Source organism: Procambarus clarkii, chromosome 63 (assembly GCF_040958095.1).
Source record: "Procambarus clarkii isolate CNS0578487 chromosome 63, FALCON_Pclarkii_2.0, whole genome shotgun sequence".
Lineage (NCBI taxonomy): Eukaryota > Metazoa > Arthropoda > Malacostraca > Decapoda > Cambaridae > Procambarus > Procambarus clarkii.
The window spans coordinates 11,623,453-11,648,854 of record NC_091212.1 but is presented as its reverse complement, the minus strand read 5'-3'; the positions used below and the strand labels follow the sequence as shown (position 1 = coordinate 11,648,854).

Here is a 25,402-nt window from a genome sequence, read left to right as displayed (position 1 = left end):
TATTTTGTAAGTGGTGATCATATCGCCTCATTTTCTTTTGTCTTCTAGTTTTGGCATATTTAACTCCTCTCTCCTCTCTTCATACCTTTAGTTTTCAGTTCTGGAAGCAATTTAGTTGCATGCATTTTCACTTTTTCCAATTTTCTGATGTGCTTCTTGAGATATGGGCACCATACAATTGCTGCATATTCCAGTTTTGGTCTCATAAACATCATGAACAGGTTCTTTAGTATTTCACCATCCATGTAATTGAAAGCTATTCAGAAGTTGGAAAATGCAGTATATGCTCCTTGCACAATGTCCTCTGTATGTTCCTCTGGTGAGAGTATTCTACCCAGAACCACCCCTAGATCTCTTTCTTTGTTGGAGTTCTTTTAATCCTTTCTACATAATTTGTAGGTTGTGTGTGGTCTATTTTCTCCTATTCCACATTCCATAACATGACATTTATTCACAGTGAATTCCATTCGCCACGTGGTGCTCAAAGTATTTATTTTATCTAGGTCAGTTTCAAGGGACATGACAATTGTCTGTCTCCTATCTTCCTTAGTAGCTTAGCATCATCAGCAAACATATTCATATAATTCTGTACAGTATTCCTTCTGGTAGATCATTTATTTAGACGATGAACATTACTGGCACAAGAACTGAACCCTGTGGTACTCTGCTAGTAATACTCCTCCTGTCAGATACATTGCCTCTAATTACTGCCCTCATCTGTCTGTCAGTTAGACATTTTTTCACCCATTTCAGTATTCTCCCTGTCACCCCTCTAGCATGTTCCAGTTTACAAAACAATGTCTTATGTGGAACTCTGTCAAAAGTCTCTTTTTTTAGGTCCAGGTAGATACAGTTAACCCAACCATCTTTCCTGTAGTATCTCTGTAGCTCTACCATAAAACTAAGTAGATTTGTTATACAGGATATGTAAAAAATCATACTTTCTGTTACTATGTCATTACTCTCCAGGATTTATTTATACCCATTTGGTTTACAATTTTTGTTTAGTGTTTTGACTACCACACTGATTAATGATACGGGCGTTTAATTTAGAGGGGTCTACCTTGCCACTGTACCATTTTTGTAGATTGGAATAATATTTGCCTTTTTCCATATAAATATCTCTTTCCTGTGCACAAAGATGTTTGGAATATCAATTAAAGTGGAATGCTCGGTTCAATTGCACATTTTCTCAGTACCCAAGGTGAAACTCCATCTGGTGCTACTGCTTTTTTCCTCCTAGCCCCTTGAGTAATTTTTACACTTTCTCCTGAGATGTCTCTATGTACAGTACTCTATGGTATTCTCTGGAATTGGCATTGTCTGGTTTTCTAAAAATCTCATTTTGCACAATCACACTTTGGAACTGTTTTTCAAATGTGTTTCTCACATTTCTTTTTAATTTTCTGTGAATCTATTCCCCCCCATTCTTAATCTCTGGATTTGATCCTTTACATACAGCTTGCTTTTAGTGAATTTATAGAAAAGGCCTGGGTCTGTTTTACACTTGTCTGCTACACCTTTCTCAAAATTTATTTCTGCCTCTCTCCTCACTGCTGTGTGTATGTTTATTACTTATTTGTAGTCCAATATGTTTGAGAGTTAGGCCACTTCCTATATTGTACATAATTTCTTGTCTTTTCCTCTCTGGCCCTCTCATAATTTCTGGTGCACCAATCCTGTTTTCCTTTTCTGCATCTCTGTTTTGGTATAAGAAAGTAGACCTGATTATGTCAGGTGTATGCTAGTGAACCAGTAGGTACAGAAGGTTATTTCAGATGTGTACATAATCAATAAATACAGCAAATTGTTTCAGATAAATGTATATAGCCAATGAGTTCAGGTTATTTCAGGTGTATGCACCTAAATAAATAAATGCAGCAGATTACTTCAGGCATGTGTGTGTGAACCAATAGATACATCAGGTTACTTCATATGTGTGTGTGCACATTAACTAATAGGTACAGTAGCTTCCTTTAGGTGTGTATGCAAACCAATAGATACAGAGGTGAATGGGAATCAATAGATACAGCAATGATTTTTGTTTCGACCTTCCCCAGTAAGAGGTGTGTTTTACTTCTCAGGGCTGCGGTTCTTACGAGCCCTCCGCCTCATGTCCGTGCCAGATATCCTGCAGTACCTGAACGTCCTCAAGACATCATCCAGCATCCGGCTGGCACAACTTTGTTCCATCTTCATTGCAGTCTGGCTAACAGGCGCTGGAATCATCCATCTGGTAATGTCAATTATAATAATAATAATAATAATAATAATAATAATAATAAAACAATAATAATATATTCATTCAAAAGCACATTTAATTCAAACATTTGTAGTTATCTTCTTTTGCATTTAGTTTCTGTATGATGTTACAGAAGAGTTACTGAAATGTTAACATTTCAGCTTCGACCTATTGGTAGTCAACTGCTGATGATGTACAGACTAGGCTGTCTCGGGTGTATATCCTACCAAATTTATATAATACTGGATACTGTGCAGTGAAACATGACGCTACTTGTGTTGGGTTACAGAGATTAATATATTCATTGGATACAAATGGAAATGCTAATGGTATCACTGGGCAGATCACTGCAGGTGTTCATTAACTCTCGAGAATTTTTGAAACATGATCAGTATCCCGTTCCCAGGTTTTTAAATTACAATTCATTTTTAGCACTTGATAAAAAAAACAGCGTTGAATGTAATAAAACTCCATTTTCTGGATGAGACCTGGAGGCTCCTTGGAGCTATACCGGGCTGATGTGTATATATATAGTAGTAGTAGTAGGCATCCATCAGTTTCAGGAGACTATATTGACTACAGTATATATATATATATATATATATATATATATATATATATATATATATATATATATATATATATATATATATATAATATTAGATATATATTATATATATATATATATATATATATATATATATATATATATATATATATATATATATATATATATATATATATACTATATATATATATATATATATATATATATATATGTCGTACCTAGTAGCCAGAACTCACTTCTCAGCCTACTATTCAAGGCCCGATTTGCCTAATAAGCCAAGTTTTCCTTAATTAATATATTTACTATAATTTTTTTCTTATGAAATGATAAAGCAACCCTTTTCTCTATGTATGAGGTCAATTTTTTTTTATTGTAGTTAAAATTAACGTAGATATATGACCGAACCTAACCAACCCTACCTAACCTAACCTAACCTATATTTATAGGTAAGGTTAGGTTAGGTAGCCAAAAAAAGCTAGGTTAGGTTAGGTTAGGTAGGTTAGGTAGACGAAAAAACATTAATTCATGAAAACTTGGCTTATTAGGCAAATTGGGCCTTGAATAGTAGGCTGAGAAGTGCGTTCTGGCTATTAGGTACGACATATATATATATATATATATATATATATATATATATATATATATATATATATATATACTATAAATATATATATATATATATATATATATATATATATATATATATATATACTATAAATATATATATATATATATATATATATATATATATATATATACTATAAATATATATATATATATATATATATATATATATATATATATATATATATATATATATATACTATATATATATATATATATATATATATATAATATATATATATATATATATATATATATAATATATATATATATATATATATATATATATATATATATACTATAAATATATATATATATATATATATATATATATATATATATATATATATATATATATATATATATATATACTATATATATATATATATATATATATATATATATATATATATATATATATACTATATATATATATATATATATATATAATATATATATATATATATATATATATAATATATATATATATATATATATATATAATATATATATATATATAATAAATATATATATATATATATATATATATATATATATATATATACTATATATATATATACTATATATACTATATATATATATATATACTATATATACTATATATATATATATATATATATATATATATATATATATATATATATATATATATATATATATATATATATATATATTAGACCGTGGCAACAGTCAGTCGAAGGAGTTCCAAGCCTACCGGAGACCAGAGCCAAAACCTGGCCCCCCCAAGAGAGGCACGAGGAGCAATGGCTTAACAACATCCCCGTGTAATTGGAAACAGTCTTTGTCTGCCATCTACCAGGTCTGGCACCCAGAAAGGTACGAATTTCATAAGTAACTACTGCTGGTCAAAAAATTGCAAACCGAAAGCCAAACTGCCAAACAGAACTCCCCATCAAAAACAAGGAAACAAACATGACGTCGATCACCACAACCGCCACGCATCCGTCTGCATAACCCTCCCCCCCCTCTCCTCGGAGGGGCACGTGGGGGTCCAGACCAATACGCCGGCAACTCTCCTCAGTTCAGAGGCTGAACTGAGGAGAAATAAAAAAACGTGAAAAACCGCCGACCGGAGGGAGAGATGCCGGGGAGCCTCCGGATCTCACCCAGAAAATGGCATTTCATTACATTCAACACTGGTTTTCTGTGGAGAGCCCCTTCGACTCTCCGGAGCTACCTAACCAAAGATAAGAAGAAAAGGGACTCACCCAGGAGGCAGTCGTCACTTGCTCGTCAACTCAAAGTTGAGACAACAGGCCGCAACCTGCGACCCAAGGCTATTCATGCCCGAGAAGGACTAGGAACATTAACAAGGTAACGTGCAGCCAGGACCCTGTTCGACCTCCAAAAGCCCTGTGCCCAAAAGATAGCCCAGGACATTACCAAAACAGCTGCCGAATGCCGAACTTATGAACGGCGTGGGCACGGGAAAAGACCGCAGGCTGGCTGGACCGAATAATCCTGCGAACAACCTGGGAGGCCCACGCCCTAAAATAGGGAAGAAGGGAAACTGGGTCAACCCAAAGCGCTTCCTGTGCCACAGAGGCCATAATGCGCAAATAACAGCGAAGAGCCACAAACACACAAAACATGATGCATCCCCGGCTGAACCAACCAAGCATAAACAATCCAAGGACCTCTTCGGAAAGCAGCAGTCTCATTCTTCGCCAGAAAAGGAGGAGACGGCTGCAAATGAAGAAAAGACTACCAGGAACGAAAGAGAAGAAACCCCTGCGCCGGAGGAGAGCATGAAACACGTCGATCCGACCCCCAGAGGCCAATGCCAATAAGAAAAGAGCCGTAGAAAAACAGTTGTTAACCGAGGGGGCCACCCCCAAACCGAGGAGAAGGGAGAAGAGAGCACCCGGTGCAACGACCAGGACAACTCAGGCGGCACATGAGCAGGCTGGAGGTGAAAACAACGCCCGAGGAAGCTTGCGGAACAGAGCAGAAGTGACATCCACCCAAAATGCAAGCTGCAGTGGCTCCGCCAGTGCCACTCGAAACGAGGCGACAGTATCTGACATAAGAAGACGGTTCAGAAACAACCAAGAGAGAAAGGACAAAACAACCTATGAAGAGACAAGTGCCAAAAAGACCGCAAGGAAATTTCATGCTGCCATTGAGACGAAACTCACAGATGGGACACTAAGCTACCTGATCACCATACAAGTGGTGATAAACCCGCGTCAAAAAGACCAGATGCGATAAACAGAGAGATCAAACCAGCCACGTACCGGAATGGACCAATCTGCTGAAAGAGGCGGAGCCGTGGGAAGACCCTTGGGTTCGGACATCGAGCAAGAAGCGCCTGAAACCAGGGCTGGGCCGGCCACCTAAGAGTCAACAGGACTACTCATCCCTGGTAAGTCTCTCTTACCCCAACAGGTAACCCCAACTCGACCAGTCCATCCAAAAGGCATCGACCCTGACGGCCTCGCAGTCTGGGAAGGGCGCCACAAACACTGGAAGATGCCTCGTCTAAGTTGATGCGAAGAGGTCCACCTCTAGGTGCCCATAGGTCCGGCAGAGGCAACGGAATGAGTCTGTGTTGATTGTCCGTTTCATGGATAGGGGAATGAATCGAGACAGGCCATCCGCCAGGACGTTTGACACCCCCTTAATGTGAACCGCCAGGAGAGCCAAATCCCGAGAACTTGGCAAACCTGAAGCGACCTGAAGCGACCAGCCCACAGTGCCAAGGACTGCATCGAACTCCTGCAGTTCAGACAATGAACCACCGGGGTGCAGTCCTAAAGAAACCGGATCATTGCTCCACAAGCAACACAAACCCTCTGAAGCGAATGCCTCACCACCGCGAACTCCTGCACCGTCCTGAGAACCCGACGGAAGGACGGATCCCACTGATTCTGGCAGGCCTGGTGAGCACTGGCTACAAAACCCCAGCTGAGAGACGAGGCATCCGTGGACACATCGAGTTAGGGCTCGGAGAGGCGTCAGTGCATAGAACCCCGAAAAAACCCTCAGAGGGGGCCAGCAATGCAGCAGCTGATGCAAGGCTCCCGGGATCCAAACACAGCGATCACGAGAGCGGCGGAAAGGACGCCACTGAAGAAACCAGAACATTCGTCGAAGCCAGATCCAACCCGACAGGTAGACCAGCGTGGCCAAGATCAGGCTCCCGCACCATCGCCCAAACAACCGACGTGTGACCCGGGTGCCCTCCAAAAACAGTCGTAAGTGGGACTGCAGCCACAACAACGACGCCAGAAGGAGAGACAAGGAAGCGGTCCGAGAGTCCCACACAAGACCCAGCCCAGTCCGAACCTGAAAGGGAACCATATGGGACTTCTTCCAGTACACCAAGAACCCGAACCCGGCAAGCTGGTAAGGAACCAAATCCCTAGCGAGCTGACACGTGGATTGGCTGGGAGCCCACACCAGCCAATCGTCGAGGTAAGCCAGAACTCAAACCAGGCGAGAACAAACAGCGCGAGCCTCCTCCCCCTAATGCGCCGCCAACAGAGCGAAGTGTGAAAGGGCCGATGACCCATACGAGAGCCTGACTGACACTCAGAGCGATCACTGAGCCAACGACTCCGTATGAGGGCCAGGGCCGAATCCATACAATACAATACAATACAATTTTATTTAGGTAAGGTACATACATACAATAAATATTTACAAGGATTGTTTGACTTATAGGTAGAGCTAGTACATACAATGCCTAAAGCCACTATTACGCAAAGCGTTTCGGGCATGATAAACTTAAATGACAAGCTTAATACTAATTGAGCATAATGAGTAGAATGAAAACAAGAAATGAAAACATAGATGAAAAAGCAGCACAAATACAATTATGTCGACAAACAGCGCTCTTTAAAGAAAAAAACAGACATTGGTTGACAATAGAAGGGTAAGGTAGGTTACAGGGAATTTATTAGGTATAGCTTCGCTTTTAACTTAAACTGGTTGAGAGAGGTACAGTCTTTAACATGGTTGGGAAGGTCATTCCACATTCTGGGCCCCTTGATTTGTAGAGCATTTCTAGTTTCATTAAGTCGTACTCTAGGAATATCAAAACTGTATTTATTTCTGGTGTGATGCTCATGGGTTCTGATACAACCTTCTATGAAGCTTTTGAGATCAGGATTGGCATTATAGTTTAGCGTTTTATATATGTATAATACACATGAGAGAATGTGCAGTGACTTAATGTCTAACATATTCAGAGATTTAAGTAGGGGTTTAAAATCCGGTTTTAGATTTAAGTAGGGGTTTAAAATCCAGAGATTTAAATCCGGCACTACTGGCTCACGACGACCAAAAGAACCCCGAGATCTGGTGTGACCCTTCTGTGCAGGACCTCCATGGCCCCCCTGGAGAACCTACAAGTCCGACATAGGCAGTCAACAAGACGAAGCCACCTGCAGAAAATGCAAAAACGCAGACTCTGCAAACAGCAACGGGCAAAAGGGGGATGAAAATCTAAAAGCCAGGGCCCAAGACAATTCCAAAAAATGGATGAGCACCACCTGTAAGCACGCGAGGCGAGAAGGGAAGAACAGACACCACCTCCCTCAGAAATGGCTCATACAACTTCACCAAGGCAGCCGGTGCCTGAGCTGCCGAAGCAAACACACCGGACACGGGCCCGGAACCCAGCTCCTCCACACCGACCACGAGCCAGTTCGAAGACAGCTCCAACAGGGGAAAAGAAGCGCAAGAACGAAGCCAAGTGCCCATGGGTGCACAAATCCTCGGCCACCAGGGATGCCGAAAGGGAGTGAACCTGCATGTGGAGCCACACCTGGTCGACATCATAAGGAAGGACAGGGGCAAACAAGCATGCATTGAAGTGCTCCAACTCAACCCCCAGGAAAACCTGAATGACTGTAGGCAACTCTTACCATTCAAGTGTGCAGTCCGACAGGACAAATGCCAAGCCCCCAATGAAAGAGAAGGTAGTCTGCCAGCCGGGAAGACTCCGGCACCTTGTAACGCACCCAATAAGGAAAAAAGGAGCCAAACTCAAAAGAAGAATGCTTCATCATCGAAGTGTAATCTGGGTCTCGCAGGAGGTAAGACGCAAGGGCCTCCCACACCTTCCTCGGTGGGATGCGGGAAGCCAAAAACCTCCAGAAGGAGGGAACCGAAGAACCCAAGGGAACTCGGAACCAAACCCGGTGAGGAGTCGAACTCATAACAAAATCGTATAGGGAGGGGGGGGACAGGAAAACCCCTCCCCCTGTAACAACAAGCCCCACGATGATTGGTACCAAACACCCAAGCAGGGACAAGTGGGCCCGAGGCCCCCCAAGTCAACTCCTCCCCAGGCCCGGAATCCTCCACGTCAGGACCTGGGGCCGAGCCATCTTCCAAACCTTCTGCCTCTGGAGAAAAAGCAAAGTTCTCCGGAAAAGCAGAGATGAAAGTGGGGCCGCTGGCGTAGGCCAAAAACTCCGGCAGGAGGACCAGGCTCGAATGCCTCCACTGCCGATCTGGAAGGGGGCAATCCCCGAAGCCGCCGAGTCTTACTACCAGTATAATTCAGCGGGGCAGCAGCGGGGCATCCGGAAAGGCAACCAACCTCGCATGTTGCTGCAACCTAAACCTCGCATGCAGCGATAAAGCTGCCTGACATCAGAATATCAGTCTCAGTGAACTGGGTGAATGGAGTACAAGCAAAGAACACTACTCGCAAGACTCCGGGTCAAAGGTGTCACTGACCCCAACAGGCAGCACTGCGGAGGCAGACGGTAAGTGTCACCCTGAGACAAGGGGACAGAGCAACCTTCAAACTCACACAAGGCAAGGTGGGACTCAAAGGTCTCCTACATTGGACCACTGAGCCCAAAGGGGGTTTCCAGGGCCCTTAGGCTGACTGCTAAGGGAGGCCGAGGCGAGGTACTGCTAACCGGTTATCCCAGAGCTACCAAGCAAACAACTAAATGCTGAACCCATGCGATGTGTGCAAATATGTGAACCTAGTGGGGGAGCCACCAAAATCCTACGAGTGGTCCTACCACCACACAAGGCAGACCCCCACCAGGCAAATCAAAACAAAAACCCCGCAAAAGCACAACATCTCCAGGTGAACAGAACCGGTCGCTATGCGTATATATCAGACAGCTGCACAGTACCTCGTGCCCCACCCAGCGACAAAATTACCTCCTACCCAAGGGCAAACAGGAGTAAGAACCTCCCCAGCTGAACCCCCAAGGGCGGGCAATCACCGAGCAGCAACCGAACCACATGGAGGAAGCTGCTCCTGAAAGATAACTCTGAGGCCGCAAAGGCAGTACTTACAGGGCACCTAGTGAAGGTAGCCCTAGGTGCATGCAGCCCCAGTACTCCTGTGTTACTTCTGGCTCACACACCACCAAAACAGAGCAACATCACACTGCAGCACTGTACAAAGAGTGGAGCCAGAGTGATCGACCGTCACCGACACAACAGCCACTTGAACTGAGGAGAATTGCCGGCATGGAGGTCTGGGACTACCCCTGTCCCCCTCCCAGGGAGGGGGGGGGGTTGCGCAGAGGTTGTGGTGACGTCATGTTTGTTTCCTTGTTTTTGATTGGGGAGTTGTGTTTGCTAGTTCAGCTTTCGGTTTGCAATGTTTTGACCAGCAGTAGTATGTTTTGAAATTCCTACCTTTCTGAGTGCCTGACCTGGTAGATGGCAGACAAAGACTGCTTCCAATTACATGGGGGTGTCTTTAGGCCATTGCTCCTCGTGCCTCTCTTGAGGGGGCCAGGTTCTGGCTCTGGTCCTTGGTAGGCTGAGAACTCCTTCAATTGACTATTGCCACGGTCTAATATATACACATTAGCCCGGTATAGCTCTGGGGAGCCGAAGGGGCTCTCCACAGAAAAAAAAACTTGAAACATTTATACAACTTGTGTTAAGCAAAAATTGCATCTTATCAGGTTTGCTTAGGGTTAGCAAAACAGGAATAGGTTAAATTAATTTTATATAATGGCAAGGTTAGAATAGGTGAAATTAGGGTAGGGTTATGTTTGTTCTTGGTGAGTTTAAGACTTTACAGACCTCACATATTTACAGTATACATACATACAAGAAGGTACATTGGGTTTATGAGAGTACATAGCATTGATGTTTTTACACATTACACTTTACTTCTACTACAAACAGTCTAGCTAATGCATCATTCAGTGGAATAATTATTTCCATTGAATGTTTTAAGTAATAAAGTAAAAGATTATTTAATCTTTCAAAATATTTAGTAAATATCAAATTTTGTACCTCGAGATTTTACACAATTTACTGTCATGAAGTGATTGCTGAATCCATCACTAAATGAAATATATATAATCCAGTTAAGCTTGTTTATATTAAAGCCATTTTGTTTTTTCTAAAAATTAATATTACTTGGACTCACAGTTAAAGATTTAATCTCCTTCCTGTATAATTTGATCGGATTCTTCTCCCTCTCCAATGTGATAGTAGATCCTTCTTCCTACAGAATACGATTTATTTATTTATTTATTTATTTATTTATTTATTTATTTATTTATGCATATACAAGAATGTACATAAGGAATGTGAGGATACAATTATGGTAATTACAGTCTTGTAAAGCCACTAGCACGCGCAGCGTTTCGGGCAGGTCCTTAATCTAAGAAAATTTTAAGGAGGTAAATACTTGCAAAATTTATAGACAAAAAAAATGATAACAGATTACATGGAATAAAAAAAAAAAAAAAAAAGATGAGAGAAAATTATAGGTACAGTATATTAAAGCACATAGGTAGCTATGATTGATTGCAATGACAGCTTAAAATGGTAGTTGACAACAAATTGGTAGGCACAATACAGCAGAAACAATATAAGATTGATTGCAATGACAGCTTGAATGGTAGTTGACAAAAATTGGTGATAATAGATCCTTCTCTCTACACAGATAATAGATTACAATACAATACAATACAATTTTATTTAGGTAAGGTACATACATACAATAAATATTTACAAGGATTGTTTAACTTATAGGTATAGCTAGTACATACAATGCCTAAAGCCACTATTACGCAAAGCGTTTCGGGCATCAAATTTCGGATTCTTTTCCCTACACAGATAATAGATCCTTCTTCCTATAGTTAGATAAAAGAGCCTGCACATTAGATAATAGATCCTTCTCCCTACACAATTAGGTAATGGTTTTCTCCTTACACAATTCCATTATTAACATGCCCTTTTCATCAAATTATATAGTGTATAGTACTGATTAACTTAATGTATGTACTTTAAATAAGGGTATGCAATATTAATTAATAATTAATTTGATTATACTTAGGTTAGTGAGAACTAAAAATAATTCTTTTGTATTCTAACTAAATTAACCTGGCTAATTTTCCCTTGCCCAATGTGTCATTAAGGTTCATTATAGTTTAAAATAACAGGTAAATGCAACTTGCCTCCATTAATTGTTTTCAAATCTGTCCAGCATTGTTTGTTTGCACTCATGTTTCAAAGTCAAGAATATTACAATTAAAGAATACAAGAATTAAAATTACAAGAATATTACAATTTAACCCAAGACACCTTCCCATCTTCACCCAAACCCCTTCCTATTTCCTCCCCAGACACCCTACAATCCCCCATACCACTCGACCACTTCCTGGACAGCCTATTACATATGGAATAATGGCTGAGACTGCCAGACACTCCATCCTTGCTGAGATTGTCTAACTGAATGAGAATGTCTGTCTGTCTGCCTATGCCAGCTATACAACAGCAATAACAGGGGAACAGGTGAGGGAATAAACATAAGCCTATAGCCAATGGCTGCGTAGGATTAGGGGCTGCAACAGCACAGGGTTTTATGTGCCCTGTCATTCCTTTGAGCTAGGAAACAATTCTTTATCCCGGAGGCTATATGTCGCAAGTTGGTGGAAAAAACTGACCTTAAGCAGAGCAATACCAAGCCACTCACCATACCCCGTAGGCACTCCAGGAGCCCACCAAGACTTACCAGCTCCAAGCCGACACCAGACACCAACTCCCTGCCTAAAGAGCCAGCCAGAAAATGAGAACAAAAAACAACTATCAACTTCCCTATGACCCCAGGAAATAAGGGCACCAGGACAGTGTGTGGTGATTGATGAATCGCTAGTTCTCTTCAAGCAAACAAGTCTTGCGTTCAAGCAATATATCCCATCAAAACGACATGGGTTTGGACTGAAATTTTTTGTGATATGTGATTGTGAAACTGGAATTGTGGATGATATGATATATTCCAGTTTGATGTAAACATAAACGGTCAAGATCAACGTGTTTTCTGATTGTATGGTGAAGACATTCGTGGAACCACTGCTGAACAACAGGCATATCCTGTACACTGACAATTATTATACCAGCCTCTTGTTAACTTTGTTCCTGCTTGAACATAAGGCTGGCATGAAGCGATGGTCTCGTTTCATGCAGGTCGGTGCTCAATCCCCGACTGTCCAAATGGTTGTGTACCATTCCTTTCCCTAGTCCCATCCCAAATCCTTATCCTCATCCATTCCGAGTGCTATATAGTCGTAAATAGCTTGGCTCTTTCTCCTGATAGTTCCCTTCCCTTCCAGGTGTCTCAACACATGCTCATATTTGCAGCTCACACTTGCTTCCTCACTTTTTTTGTTAAACTCCTCTAGAAGTCTAAACTCTCAGGACATTTTACAACTGAAGAATTATTTGTTTTATATATGTTAGATGGTAACTTATTCTAAACATCTGTTGCTCTGATATATTGTTCTCCTTGTTTCTGAAGATAACTAGATTAGTTTTTTGTGTGTGTTCTTTGACATTTCATAGCTCACACAGTATCAATTACATTTTGGTTTTAGAATTTGTTCGTGCGATGAGTGTTACCTGCAGGACGCAGTTATGTGAACCTCAGCATCCTAACTTTGTTGGGATCTGATCAATTTTATGTTTTATAACACCTAAAATGACATTCCACTTCACTGCAAGCATCAAGTACAGTGTATTATTATTTTGGTAATATATTTATGGGAGAAACAGCTGATGATGGTGTATATGTTGAGCCTCATGATGCTGCAATGTTAACATGCCAACGAGATAAGACCTCACAGCCACAATGTTAGCAGTGTTAGAGCAATAGTGAACACCTTCAGACTTGACATTCTAAAGTTGTATAATAATTAAAACTGAGCTGTTTGTAATCCCGTATTAGATACTTTGCTGCTTTTCTTTTAAGGTTTATTAATTTTTTACTTTCTATGTAAACTAAATATAAATAAATTTAATATTTATTTGTGAATCAAATCATCAGATGAATGAATAGTATAAAAATGGCAGTACAGTAGTAATTGTTGTAAGTGAAGTAATACAAGTTAAGCATTTTCACAATTATCCTGCAAACTCTAGCTACAGTTTTCACTAAGAAAACTACAGTTTGCCAACAAGCAGTATAACTTTAGATCTGGTGTCTTACCAAAGTCTACAAGACTGGGGAATGTATTTCCCTTGATATAGTACATTACATGTACTATATCAAGCTCGCTTAACCCTAATTTAGGGAAACTAGGTAATGCAGGCTAAAGTAACCTAACCTATACAGATGAGGAGTCACAATAACGTGGCTGAAATATGTTGACCAAACCACACACTAGAAAGTGAAGGGATGACGACGTTTCAGTTCGTCCTGGACCACAATCAACTTGAGAATGGTCCAGGACGAACCGAAATGTTTTGTCCCTTCATTTTCTAGTGTGTGTGGTTTGGTCAACATATTTAACCTAACCTAGTCCTGGCTAACAGTCAATCAACATTTGCTGCTGCATATGTTCAAATAAAGTATCTTGTATGGGCAATGTTAGTTTGCTGGAGACTCTCAGACGTTACCACAACTGTTAACATGATAAAATTAGCTTTTACCCATTCCATTAGATGATGATAATTGGTTAGATGTAGATCTTAGGTTAGATAATGTTCATAGATAATATGTTAAGACAGCTTAAGTTATGCTACATCAGCTGCAGTTTGGTTTAATTAAATACAAATTTAATGTTGAGAATTGAACAGTAGGAAATATAACTTATGTGGAGCATATTTTCTTGCTATGAAATTTCTAGAAACTGTTTAGAATTACAAAGTATTTATAAATTACTGAAAGGATTTTTAAACTAATAATTTTATTTAATGTAAATAATTAAACTGTATATAGTGTACATCATTATATATTTATTGTAATATATATACTGTATATGGATTTGTTAATTTATAGATTTATAGATTATAGGTCTCCAACTAATGGTCTTAAATTTATTTGAGTTGGTAAGCTTACATTTATTTACAGTTGGAGAACTCTGGTGACCCGCTGGACTTCTCTAATGCTCACCCCCTTTCTTACTGGACATGTGTGTACTTCCTCATTGTCACCATGTCCACTGTGGGTTATGGTGATGTCTACTGTCATACTGTCTTTGGAAGAACATTTCTCGTCTTCTTCCTCCTCGTCGGTTTGGTAAGTTTTTTTTCCTTGCCTACAGCTTTCTGCACATTTAATTTTGTTGGGAAGCTGTGGTGTCGAGGGTGCTTTGCGGATTTGCCATTTACATGTTTGTCTTAAAAGCTAGTTAGCCTTTGCGAACATTTGTTTCATATATGGCACATGTGGTTTTTTTTTTCTTATGTACACAGATTATAAACTTTTTACAAGCTAGGGATATTGAAAGATTCCCTCTTTTGATTAATTTGTTCTGCATTTTCCTCTACATCTTGGTAGTTATCCATAAAGGATTTCCTCTCCCCTGTTGTATAAGGCCTTAATGAGGGAAAGGTCTGTTCAGTTGACATAAACTGTTTTGTATTGAACATGTCTGAGTGTAGCCTCTGAGGCACTCATGTCCTTGTCTCCCATCCTCCCTCAGACACCCCAGCTTACCCTTTAAACTTGACCAAAACATTTCAATTGTAGGAGGGTTTAGCCCCACATTTCACAGAGGGGTACTTCAGAATATTAATCTTAGGATTCCTAGTCAAGCTATTAACTAATACTATTTTTATGCACACCTTTGTTTCATGTTCAAATTAGGATCAGTGGTTGATATTGCTATACAACAAACAATTTCATTAACTTACAGTTTGCAAATGACTTAATTAAGTTGTTAAACTAACCGTTGGAATTGGCAGTGTTGATAAGGGGACTCAGGATCATATTTGCATAAACTCAAGTAGTTAATATAGTTTTCTTATCTATTTTGCTCACAGATTAATTTATTTCCGTTGCTTTTTCTCTCTTGACCTTAATATCTTCTGTTCATTGCTATCCACTATGGGAATCACCTGTCTCAGGCAGATGTCACTAGCCAGGGATTTGAAACCTTGCTGGTGCCGCTTGCCTTTATCACGCACCCCACCCGCCCGGGGCTCTTACAACGTACCCTCAACACCCTGTGTATCAGGAATGTCATTATACACCATTCGCGATAACCTGCAGTGTATGTGTGCAGGTTTTATGCAGCAGGGGCCCCGCTCGGGTTGTAACTTCCCCTCCCCCCCACCACCAACACAACTGCACACACCCCACTGTCTGCTGCTGCCACAAGCTCTGCTGCTAGTACTCTAGTTTTCACCAAGAAATAGTTTTAGTAGTCTAATTAAAGTACCATCAAAATGTTTAGTGTAAATTTTACAAAGCTGTTTTGATGCTCGTGCTGATTTCGTATAATTTTCTGAAATATATTTGGTTTTAATGATTGTGCAAGTGAAGTTGTCTGAGTGCTTTATGGTGTTAGCACATGACTGTGATGCTGTGGCTATAACCTCCTATAGTGTGAGCTGATTGTGTTGTGGTGTCATTGCCTATCTCTGGCACCATACCATGTATCACAGTACCACACTTTGTCTTGTGTTGCTCTGCTATGGCTACTGTCATGTGTAGCCATTTAGTTATGAATTGATATGGTAATCTGTTTCCCCCCCCCCCCATGCCATCATTGAGTCTGTGTTAGTTGAGGCCTGCCTACCACTTGAGAATGTAGACACTTCATAACTATCTGTTACTGTAACCTTGCAACAAGTGCACCAAGCTTGGTGTTGACTTTCTTTCCTATTTCTGTAAACAACATCTTTTTACCATAGTATGTCAATTATTTGTATATATTTGTGTTGAACACATTTTATTTTGTATGATACTAGTGGTTTAATTTGACAAAATTCACAAATTGCTTATTACATTTGGTAAAACTTAAAGTGCTTGAGCTACTGCATAGAATCACAGGATTAGGTATTTTCAGATCAAATATTTCACTATCCTATAGATTACTGGAATCTTTCAATATCAGTGACGTCTATACTTCTTTCTTTCTTTGATATGTATTATGAATAGTTTAAAAAAATAATATGTCTTCTAGGTTAGCAAGCATAATTGATACAATTGCCAGAAATAGTTCGCAGAAAATTTCTTACAACACACACTAAGTGGGATTTTTTTCATGCAGTTTGCTTTCTTGTATCAAAATATTATACCAGAGTACATTTTTATGTATTTTTAAACTTATTTTGTGCATTCTCAATTATATGTGCATTTTAGCAGAAGCATAATTACTGATGGGTTTCCATAGAGTAACTTCTGTGCATAGCTTACAGCGTGATATTATTTTTTTGTCTTTTTGCCTCTCTCTCTTTTTGTTTTCTCTCTAGTTAAATTCTCTCCTGCTTCTCTTATTCCCAGCTTCTCCCTCACACTCTTAAAGGAAATACTGTACAGCTGCACTTTCTGCCTTATATTGCTACCTTTAAATCTTGTGTGTGTATGTGTGAACCTAGGTGCGCAAGTTGCCATGTGTCACTATGTAGCAGTAGAAACCAAGGTGGCACCAGCAGACTGCACCTCAGTCATGCCAGAGCTCAGAGTGACAGTATGAGGCACTCTTCGATGAGCGATACATATCTAGACGATATACATAAATGTTGACCAGTAAAGGTTATGTAATTACCGTTATATTTAGACATTTGTATTATTGTAGTTAATTGCCCCTTGTGCCTTTGTAGGGGTTTGAGCTACCCATATGATGCACGACGCTGTGACAGGTGATTCCTCTGTGGCTTTATGAGGACCGAGTAACTACCAGCTTGGACATATACTGTCAATACTGCCATTTCTGTCCTCACGCTGGTAGTGGCGTGACTGCCACACACAGAGTGCTTGTCTGTGCCACATTCACACTACACTTTGGCCATTACATAAACATTATTGGCCTGGCCGCCTTGTGCCGTTCTACTCACATTATCACTCGTCACCATTATTACACCGTCCAATCTAATTAATTGTGGTGATGGGAGTGACATTAGTGTCTGGGTGGTTGAACCTCTGCTACAAGTGCATGTCCAGCCTCATTATCATGTTTGGAGGAAATGCAGAAGGTAACCTATGTAGCAGAGTGACTCAACCAATGCTCTCAATACCAACTTCATCATCACTAATCTTATGCAAAAATAATAGCAGGGATGACATTGCACTGTGGCAGGTTGATTCTTGATGCAAGTGCCACTCTAGCTGTCATCCTCAATTATAGTATTGATTTCTGGATGGAAGCATGAGTGGCAAAGTGGTTGGTGGCGCCTGTCCTACTACTGCCACACTTAACACCACACCAGACCATGTGTGCCACTTACCGAGGGATAACACACACATGCACACTAAGAAAAAAGTTTAGGCCCTGGAATATATAGGGATCAAGACATAGGTATCTCTATTCTGTAAATGTTATTTGGCATTACTCTTCTTTAATTAAAAAAAATATTTTTGTAAATATTTATATATCTGAATCTAAGATTATTTTGACTATCTAAACATGGTTGCCAGATTTCTCTCGTAAGACTGATTTTCAAACGTGGCAACATGGCCTACATATCTCTCTCTGTGTTGCCGCTTGTCTGTCAGCCAGTACGACCTTGCCTTGCTCCTTCCTTACTGTCTGAGCCAGTCTTGTGCTTGTTGCCTGGCTCTCACCCAGCCTGCTCATGCTACCCATTTCATTATCACATGTACACCCTACCAGTGTCCCTTATTCTTCATGGATAGGAAATTTAATTTTGGAATTATTGAAGCTTGATCTTAATACTATACAGTACTGCCTTTACAATAGCTTCACTGCTTAATTGATTTTTTTAGTGTGATATAACAGATTTGATTGTATACCTTGGGTGTAACTGCACTGTTGATATTGCCAGGTGCTGCATTAGCTATAACCTGGAAGGTAGCACGTGTGGGTATGGGTGGCCCCAGGTCGGCCATATCCAGTTTTGTTTTTGTGTGGTGCTTGGGGTTGGGCTGAGCCTGGATGCCCCTGCCCTTCTGCCTGCCTGGTGGCTCCCTTGGACACCTTCAACACTCATGGATGCACTGCATGCTGTATCCATCACTCACTTGCACCAACCACTGCCTCCCTGTCTTGACCCTAGTCGTCAATATAGAACCACTCAACTCACCATCTAGTTCATTTAACTTGCCTATAATTATTTTAAATATTATAAGCTCTTCTGGGTTTTGACAAATCCCTCATGTAATGAGGTATAGGAATTAAGCAATCTTTTGTTTTCCCAAATTATTTTCATCTTTCTTTTCTTTTAGATCTGTGAAAGGTATTTTAAAGTTTTGTTTTTAAAGTCATGTTTCACTGCCAATTCCCATGTAGCCAGATGTGGATCCGTATGCAAATGGAAGAGGGAGAGGAGTTTACAGTAGGAGTTGAGAACGATCATTTTTTTTGTCAGATTTTTCAGTAAAACCAGTATTGTGTGGAGCTGTTGTAACCAGGCAGAGTGGCCCAAATGAGATGGTTCCTTGTCTGGTCACCTCTGCTTTATTTCCCTATAATCATGGCTCCAACTGTTTATAACTGCATTTGGATCACTAGTATGTAGAATATCAACTTTGCTTTATTTTTTGACAAGTTGATGGTATTGCTTATAATCAAGATGTTGTGTTCACTATAATGCCATAGTTGTGATTAATATCCTTCATGTATGAAGTTGCAGCCAGGTTGATCACTTTTTTTGCTGCCCCTGGCCCTTGGTGCTCCTGCTCCTGGCGCCTCATTGTGCCACGCCAGTTATAACAGCTACACCAGTGGACCTGCTCTCTCCTGTTATATCCCAATTTTGAAATAGATCATTGCTTGACTTACTTCTCTGGACGTGCATACCTTCCACCACGTGCCTCCGTGTGATAGCATGGCTCGCTGGCCAGGTGGGTACTGTGTAAAGTACGTGGAGCCTGACATCATATTTCTTTGGTGTTTCACTAAATTGAAGATCCCTCCAATATTAATGTTAATGACAAGGTGCACTGCATCAGTGGAAACATTATCTGATTGATGTTATGTAATGTATGTCTGGCATCATGTCATTGTTACCATTGATTTTATTATACATTGAGGCATTACTGGCCAGAACAATATCAGCCTTCCAGCCTGCAGTGATTGGGTTGAGATATTTATGCAAATTGTAGAGAACTTTCAATTTTTAATCTAGCAATTGTTATATATTCTGCAACTATTGTTTTAAAAGGAAAATTTGATTAACAAAAATTTAATGTCTGCGAACACTAAACAAATGTAGATTACATTTCCCTAAAACATGACTGACCAAGCGATGAGCATATTATTTACACGAGGACACACTCAGAAGCTGGAGCTTATTTCCTGATCATTACAGCCTCCATAGTCTTGAATGTTGTGAATTGAATAATAATATTATGTTAATACAGTATGATAATCATACCATTTCTCCATTTAATTTTGGCATATATGATATAAACCATTTAATAATAAATATAACTTTTAATAAGCTTATGGCCAATTATCTGTCCGATGTGGTCAAGGAACCATTTTGAAGGTGCTTTCTTATTTTCAATGAATAAGTCAGTGACATGAAGCTGCAAATCAAAATTTATAAAGTAATGCAGGATTCAAATCATGGTTTCAATGTACTAAATCAACACTATCAATGCTCCAAGAGCAGAAATAGGAATTAGAACCCATTAATTAACTGGCTTCATGTCTTGAAAGGTCTCAAGTGGTTCACAAACTAGTTTTTATGTAATAATCTTTGTGCCTCTGGTACACATTGTCCAGTTCACTTTTGTTCATGAAACAAATTCTCACAATTTCTGGAAGTCATTAAGTCAGGTAAGTGAGTCTTCTTATGGCTATAATCCTAGTACTTGATAATAGTACTGGTAGTATGTTGTCCTAGTACAGGCTTAGTACATCTTAAGACCCCACTTAGTATTCCATATTGCTCATCAAATTTTGATCTGTAGTTTCATTCCATTGCGAAATGTCAATTTACCTGACAAAGTAAATGGAACATATTGAAACACATTACCATTACATCATACTTGGGAGGCAGGATTTACAGAAAAAGTGATTTGTATGTATTGCTTTGGGTTTTTCATGACCTGTGAAGTCATTTGTGTAGTTCCAGGTCATATGCCTGCTCTTGGAGCAATGATAGCGTGTGTGCCTAGTTCATCATAGACGGAAGAAAATAAACAAAAGAAGTTTTGTTTCTTTAGCATAATAGTATGAAAATGGCTGTAAGTTTATTGAAAGAGTTAAGTTATATGGTTCCTGACAAATTCAAAATATTTATGTATTTAGAAAGGAAAGCAAGAATTTGAGGATAATTGTTGAAAACTTTGTGTTGGCAAGATGAAATTTTTTTTTTGTTAGCTCAAACATATTTTGTCCTTGTGACTATTCTATTTTTAAGACACCCTGCAGGAAATTACTTTAGGATGATTCCAGTTATATTGAAAAGATAAATAAAACTGACTTTGTCAATGGTATTGTTTATATACCATTGACTATATACTATAGATACATCATACATACTATAGATACATCATTCAGGATCTGTTAGTTCTCAAACTATATAATAGGGGCAGATATAGATAAGTTGTGAGGTACAGTCACACTGTACATTACTACAGAACATGGGATGCGTAACTTTTTTCTGTTTTCACCCCTGCCAAACTGCCAAACCATTCTCACAACCTTTCTCCCATATTGAGGGAAGAACATTGTCATAGGCATCATTAACTGATCCGTCGTGTTTTGTTATTTATATTAACAAATTAAAAATGTGTGAAAATACAACAAATTGCCCAAAGTGTGAAAAAATACAAGTGATGACAAATTAATAATTTGTAAAAGTTCAAAGTGACTAATAATGATGGTTCTGTGTTATCAAGGACAGGAAGCCTGTACTTAGAGCAACTACTGACCTTCTCTAGGCTCACTTGTCCTGTTTCCTGCAAAGGCATTCCTTATTTTGACTTCTACCCAGTCATTCATTCCTCAATCTATGCCCATTGGCAGGATTGTTGGTTACTGTTACTGGTAACAAACTGCGTGCTCTTAAGGGTCGCGTGTCCCCTTGGCCTTCCTTCTCCTACCGTAACCAGCTCTGGCGAAACACCTCTTACGAGGTTACGTATTGGCCATACGCGTTTTAACTCACGGGCATTCAGTGAAGCGCTGCCCTGCTCCTTATTGTCCGAACGGCATTGTCCCTCTTACGGTCGTGCATATCCTTGTTGACTGTCCTGACTTCCAAGACGTGCATGCGTCTTACATCCCGACTGTCCCTTGCAGTCATTTGTTCCCCTCGTTAGATTCCCTGGTGAGTCAGATACCTATGATGTCGTTTGCCTTATGCGATTTTGTTCTTGTTTTGGCATCGTTGGTGATATTTAGTGCCATTGGAAAATCCTGTACCTGTGATGGTGCTACATAATCTCCCCGGCTTGGCGTCTTCTTTTGAAAATCACTTCACTTTACCTTGACAGGCTGGCTCTTTTTGTTGATAAAATCTTTTTCCTCGCTGTTCCTATCCTCACTGAATATAGATATATCTTTGGAAGTGAAATAGAAACCAATGTGCCCTCCACAGTATCATTTGCTGTAGGTCGGAAGAAAAGAATGCAAGACATGAAAAGTAAATGACTATCAAGACAGGCCTCGCTGCAGCTTGTCAAGAACAACCAGACCTACAACTGTGCGGACCTGATGAGTCAGAAGCATCATAATGGAATCACTATGATGCTCTGGAAGATATGTAAGCAGATGGTATTGTAATACACATGCACCTCCGCTTTGGGTAACACCTATCTTGACCCGTTCTCCTAAAATGTTAGTACTTATAGTAACTATTTAGTTCAAAGTATCAATATGTAGTGTAGGACCACCAAAAAGTTCATAATTTATATTTTAAATTTTATCTTCCAAGAAAAAAAAAAAGCTAAAAACCTAACATTTTTGCTCGGTAATGACGCAGTATGGCGTCTAAATTTTAGTAGACGAATGTTTGGTAACGACGCAGTATGGCATCAAAAATTAAAAAATTTGGCCTGCTTTCAGCTTGGCTGCAGAAGGGGCGCACTGCGGTTTTGGACATTATATGCATATACTCCTGTAGGGAATTTCATTGTGATTACATTGATACCAAAATGAAAGACCTAGGACCAGAATTGTGGTAACAAAGTTGAAAAGAGTATACACATTTTATTGCTCTTGATGAGCGCTCATGGGGGTAACGCTCCGTCACTTTCTGTTTGTTGTGGGTGGTCCGCCGGGCTTTTGGACTTTATATTTACATATACTCCTGCAGAGAATTCTATTGCGAACACAATGATACCAAAATGAAAGACCAAGGACGAGAATTGAGGTGACCAAAGCGAAGAGTATACACATTTTATTGCTCTTGCGTGCTCCCGGGTAACATGTTCTCACTTTCTCTGATTGTTGTGGATGGCATGCCAGGCTTTTGGGCTTTATATGCATTTAGTCCTGTAGACAATTTTATTGCGAACACATTGATACCAAATTGAAAAACCTAGGACGAGAATTGAGGTGACAAAGTTGAAAAGAGTATACACTTTTCAGTATTACCGTGCGCTCCCGTGGAATGCCCGGACCCCCTTGGGGTAGTGCGGCGCTTGCTTGCCCAGAGCGCGAAAGTGATAATTATTAAATATTCCTGGGCCTAGTATAGCACATATATGTACTATATTAGGCTATATTAGGCTTAAAATATGTATTAGGCCTATGATTGCTAGGACAGGTTAGGTTCTTAGTTTCATTTCATGTTTAACAGAATACCATTTGGTCTAATTCAGTAATTCAAAATGTGAACCTTTTTGGTAGTCTCGTAAGGGCACAAGATATGGAAGCCGTACCCTAGAGTACAAACTCGCAAAACCCGTCCTTAATTTTTTTATTTACAATATAGGAACATCACTTTAAACTAGAGATGTAGAACCAATATGCATTTATACACACATCAAACACACGAGTGACCATATGGAGCCAGTAACATATATTTGCATTGACGGGACTGAGGAAACAACCAAAGTGCGTGCATTACATTTATTTAAACACGTTAAAAAGGGATAATACAATACAAGGAAAATACAATACAACAAGGAAAATCTCACTAGCCAGATTAACGATTACAGTTCCAGTACTCGGATATAAATGGAGGTCAATAACTTCACACATTGAGGTAAGTACCTCACGAGCACACACACCACAGTTCCACAGCTGCCGGAGAAATATACGAAAATTCACTTTCGTAAATAGAGTGGTAGACGGTTAGAACAAGTTAAGTGAGAAGGTGGTGGAGGCCAAAACCGTCAGTAATTTCAAAGCATTATATGACGAAGAGTGCTGGGAAGACGGGACACCATGAGCGTAGCTCTCATCCTATAACTACACTTAGGTAATTACACTTGGGTAATTACCTGTGTGTGAGGGGTCTCTCTCTCTCGTGGAGTGCAGGGACACTCCTCTCACAAAAATGTGCGGGAAGACTTTATGCAGTCATACTCAATTACTAATACATACTCTCAAACACAAACAAAATATAAAAATTAACACGAATAAAACAAACTGGTATTTTAACTAAGAGAAACAGTTACATTAATTACCACAAAACCTACACTTTATATACCAATCATTAGACAAACACTACATATTGGTTCTTTGGACCAAATAATTGTTATAAGTACTATAATTTTAAGAGGCTGGGTTGCCTATCTCCAGTGTAGAGGGACAGAAAGGGTTGATGTTATTAGATTTATGGAGAATCTGAAAACCAGTAAACATTGTTCTTTTTTGCTTTGGAAGAAATTTTAACAACTTGTGTAAGCTTACTTTACACTTTTAAAGGGCTTGTTGCATGTCACTACAGGATAAGTTTAGCTAAAGTACACCTTAGCATCTTCCGAGGCTCAATTCAAATGAGTCTGTTTGCATTACAGTATAGTCCTAATTGTACAATAGTATTTAATGAAAAGCTGTCCAAAATTACCAGATTTTCCATTCTTGCATGAAATGGGACCATATCTTACATAGCAAAGGATGTAACCTGTACCACATAGCAGCCTATTTAAACTGTTAGCAATATTCCGCATATATTTCTCGGCTTTCACAAGAGCTTGTTCACCATGAGGTGTATGTTAAAATTGTCTTTAAGTAATTTGAAATAATATTCAGTTTTGTACAAATCTTGTGCACTTACTGCATTAATTCTCCTATTATTTTATTAAGTTAATGCTGTACTTTGGTGGTGTAACAGCTAGTGATTCTATTTGTATGCAATGTGTTCTGAAAAGATGTTTAATGAACATAAGATACTTATATATTTTGTAATACACCTGTAGGTGATGCTTTGTCATGAAGAGGTGAACATTTGATGTGGTCATGGTACAAGATGATATGCTCATCACTTTGTCAGTTGGGTTAAGACCTCATGGGTGTGGCCAGTAACTAGATAGGGGTCTATGCAGACAGACTACCCCATGACTAGGGAGACTTAATGAGTCTTAACAAGCTTCCCATCTCTTGACAGTGGAATACCAGTACAGTATATTATTTCTCAAGCTTCATGAAAATGGTGATACAGTACTGTAATGTAGC

At 39.5% G+C, this 25,402-nt stretch overlaps 1 protein-coding gene across 1 annotated transcript in view; it reads left to right on the top strand.

Moving 5' to 3' along the window:
• The window catches only part of slo (calcium-activated potassium channel slo), a gene marked incomplete in the record, with an annotated part of 691,171 nt that overhangs the window by 329,423 nt on the left and 336,346 nt on the right, over positions 1 to 25,402 (top strand). Inside the window, 2 exon segments of the mRNA XM_069308722.1 lie at positions 2,085 to 2,236; positions 14,770 to 14,937. Of these exon segments, the coding sequence (XP_069164823.1) occupies positions 2,085 to 2,236; positions 14,770 to 14,937 (320 nt within the window).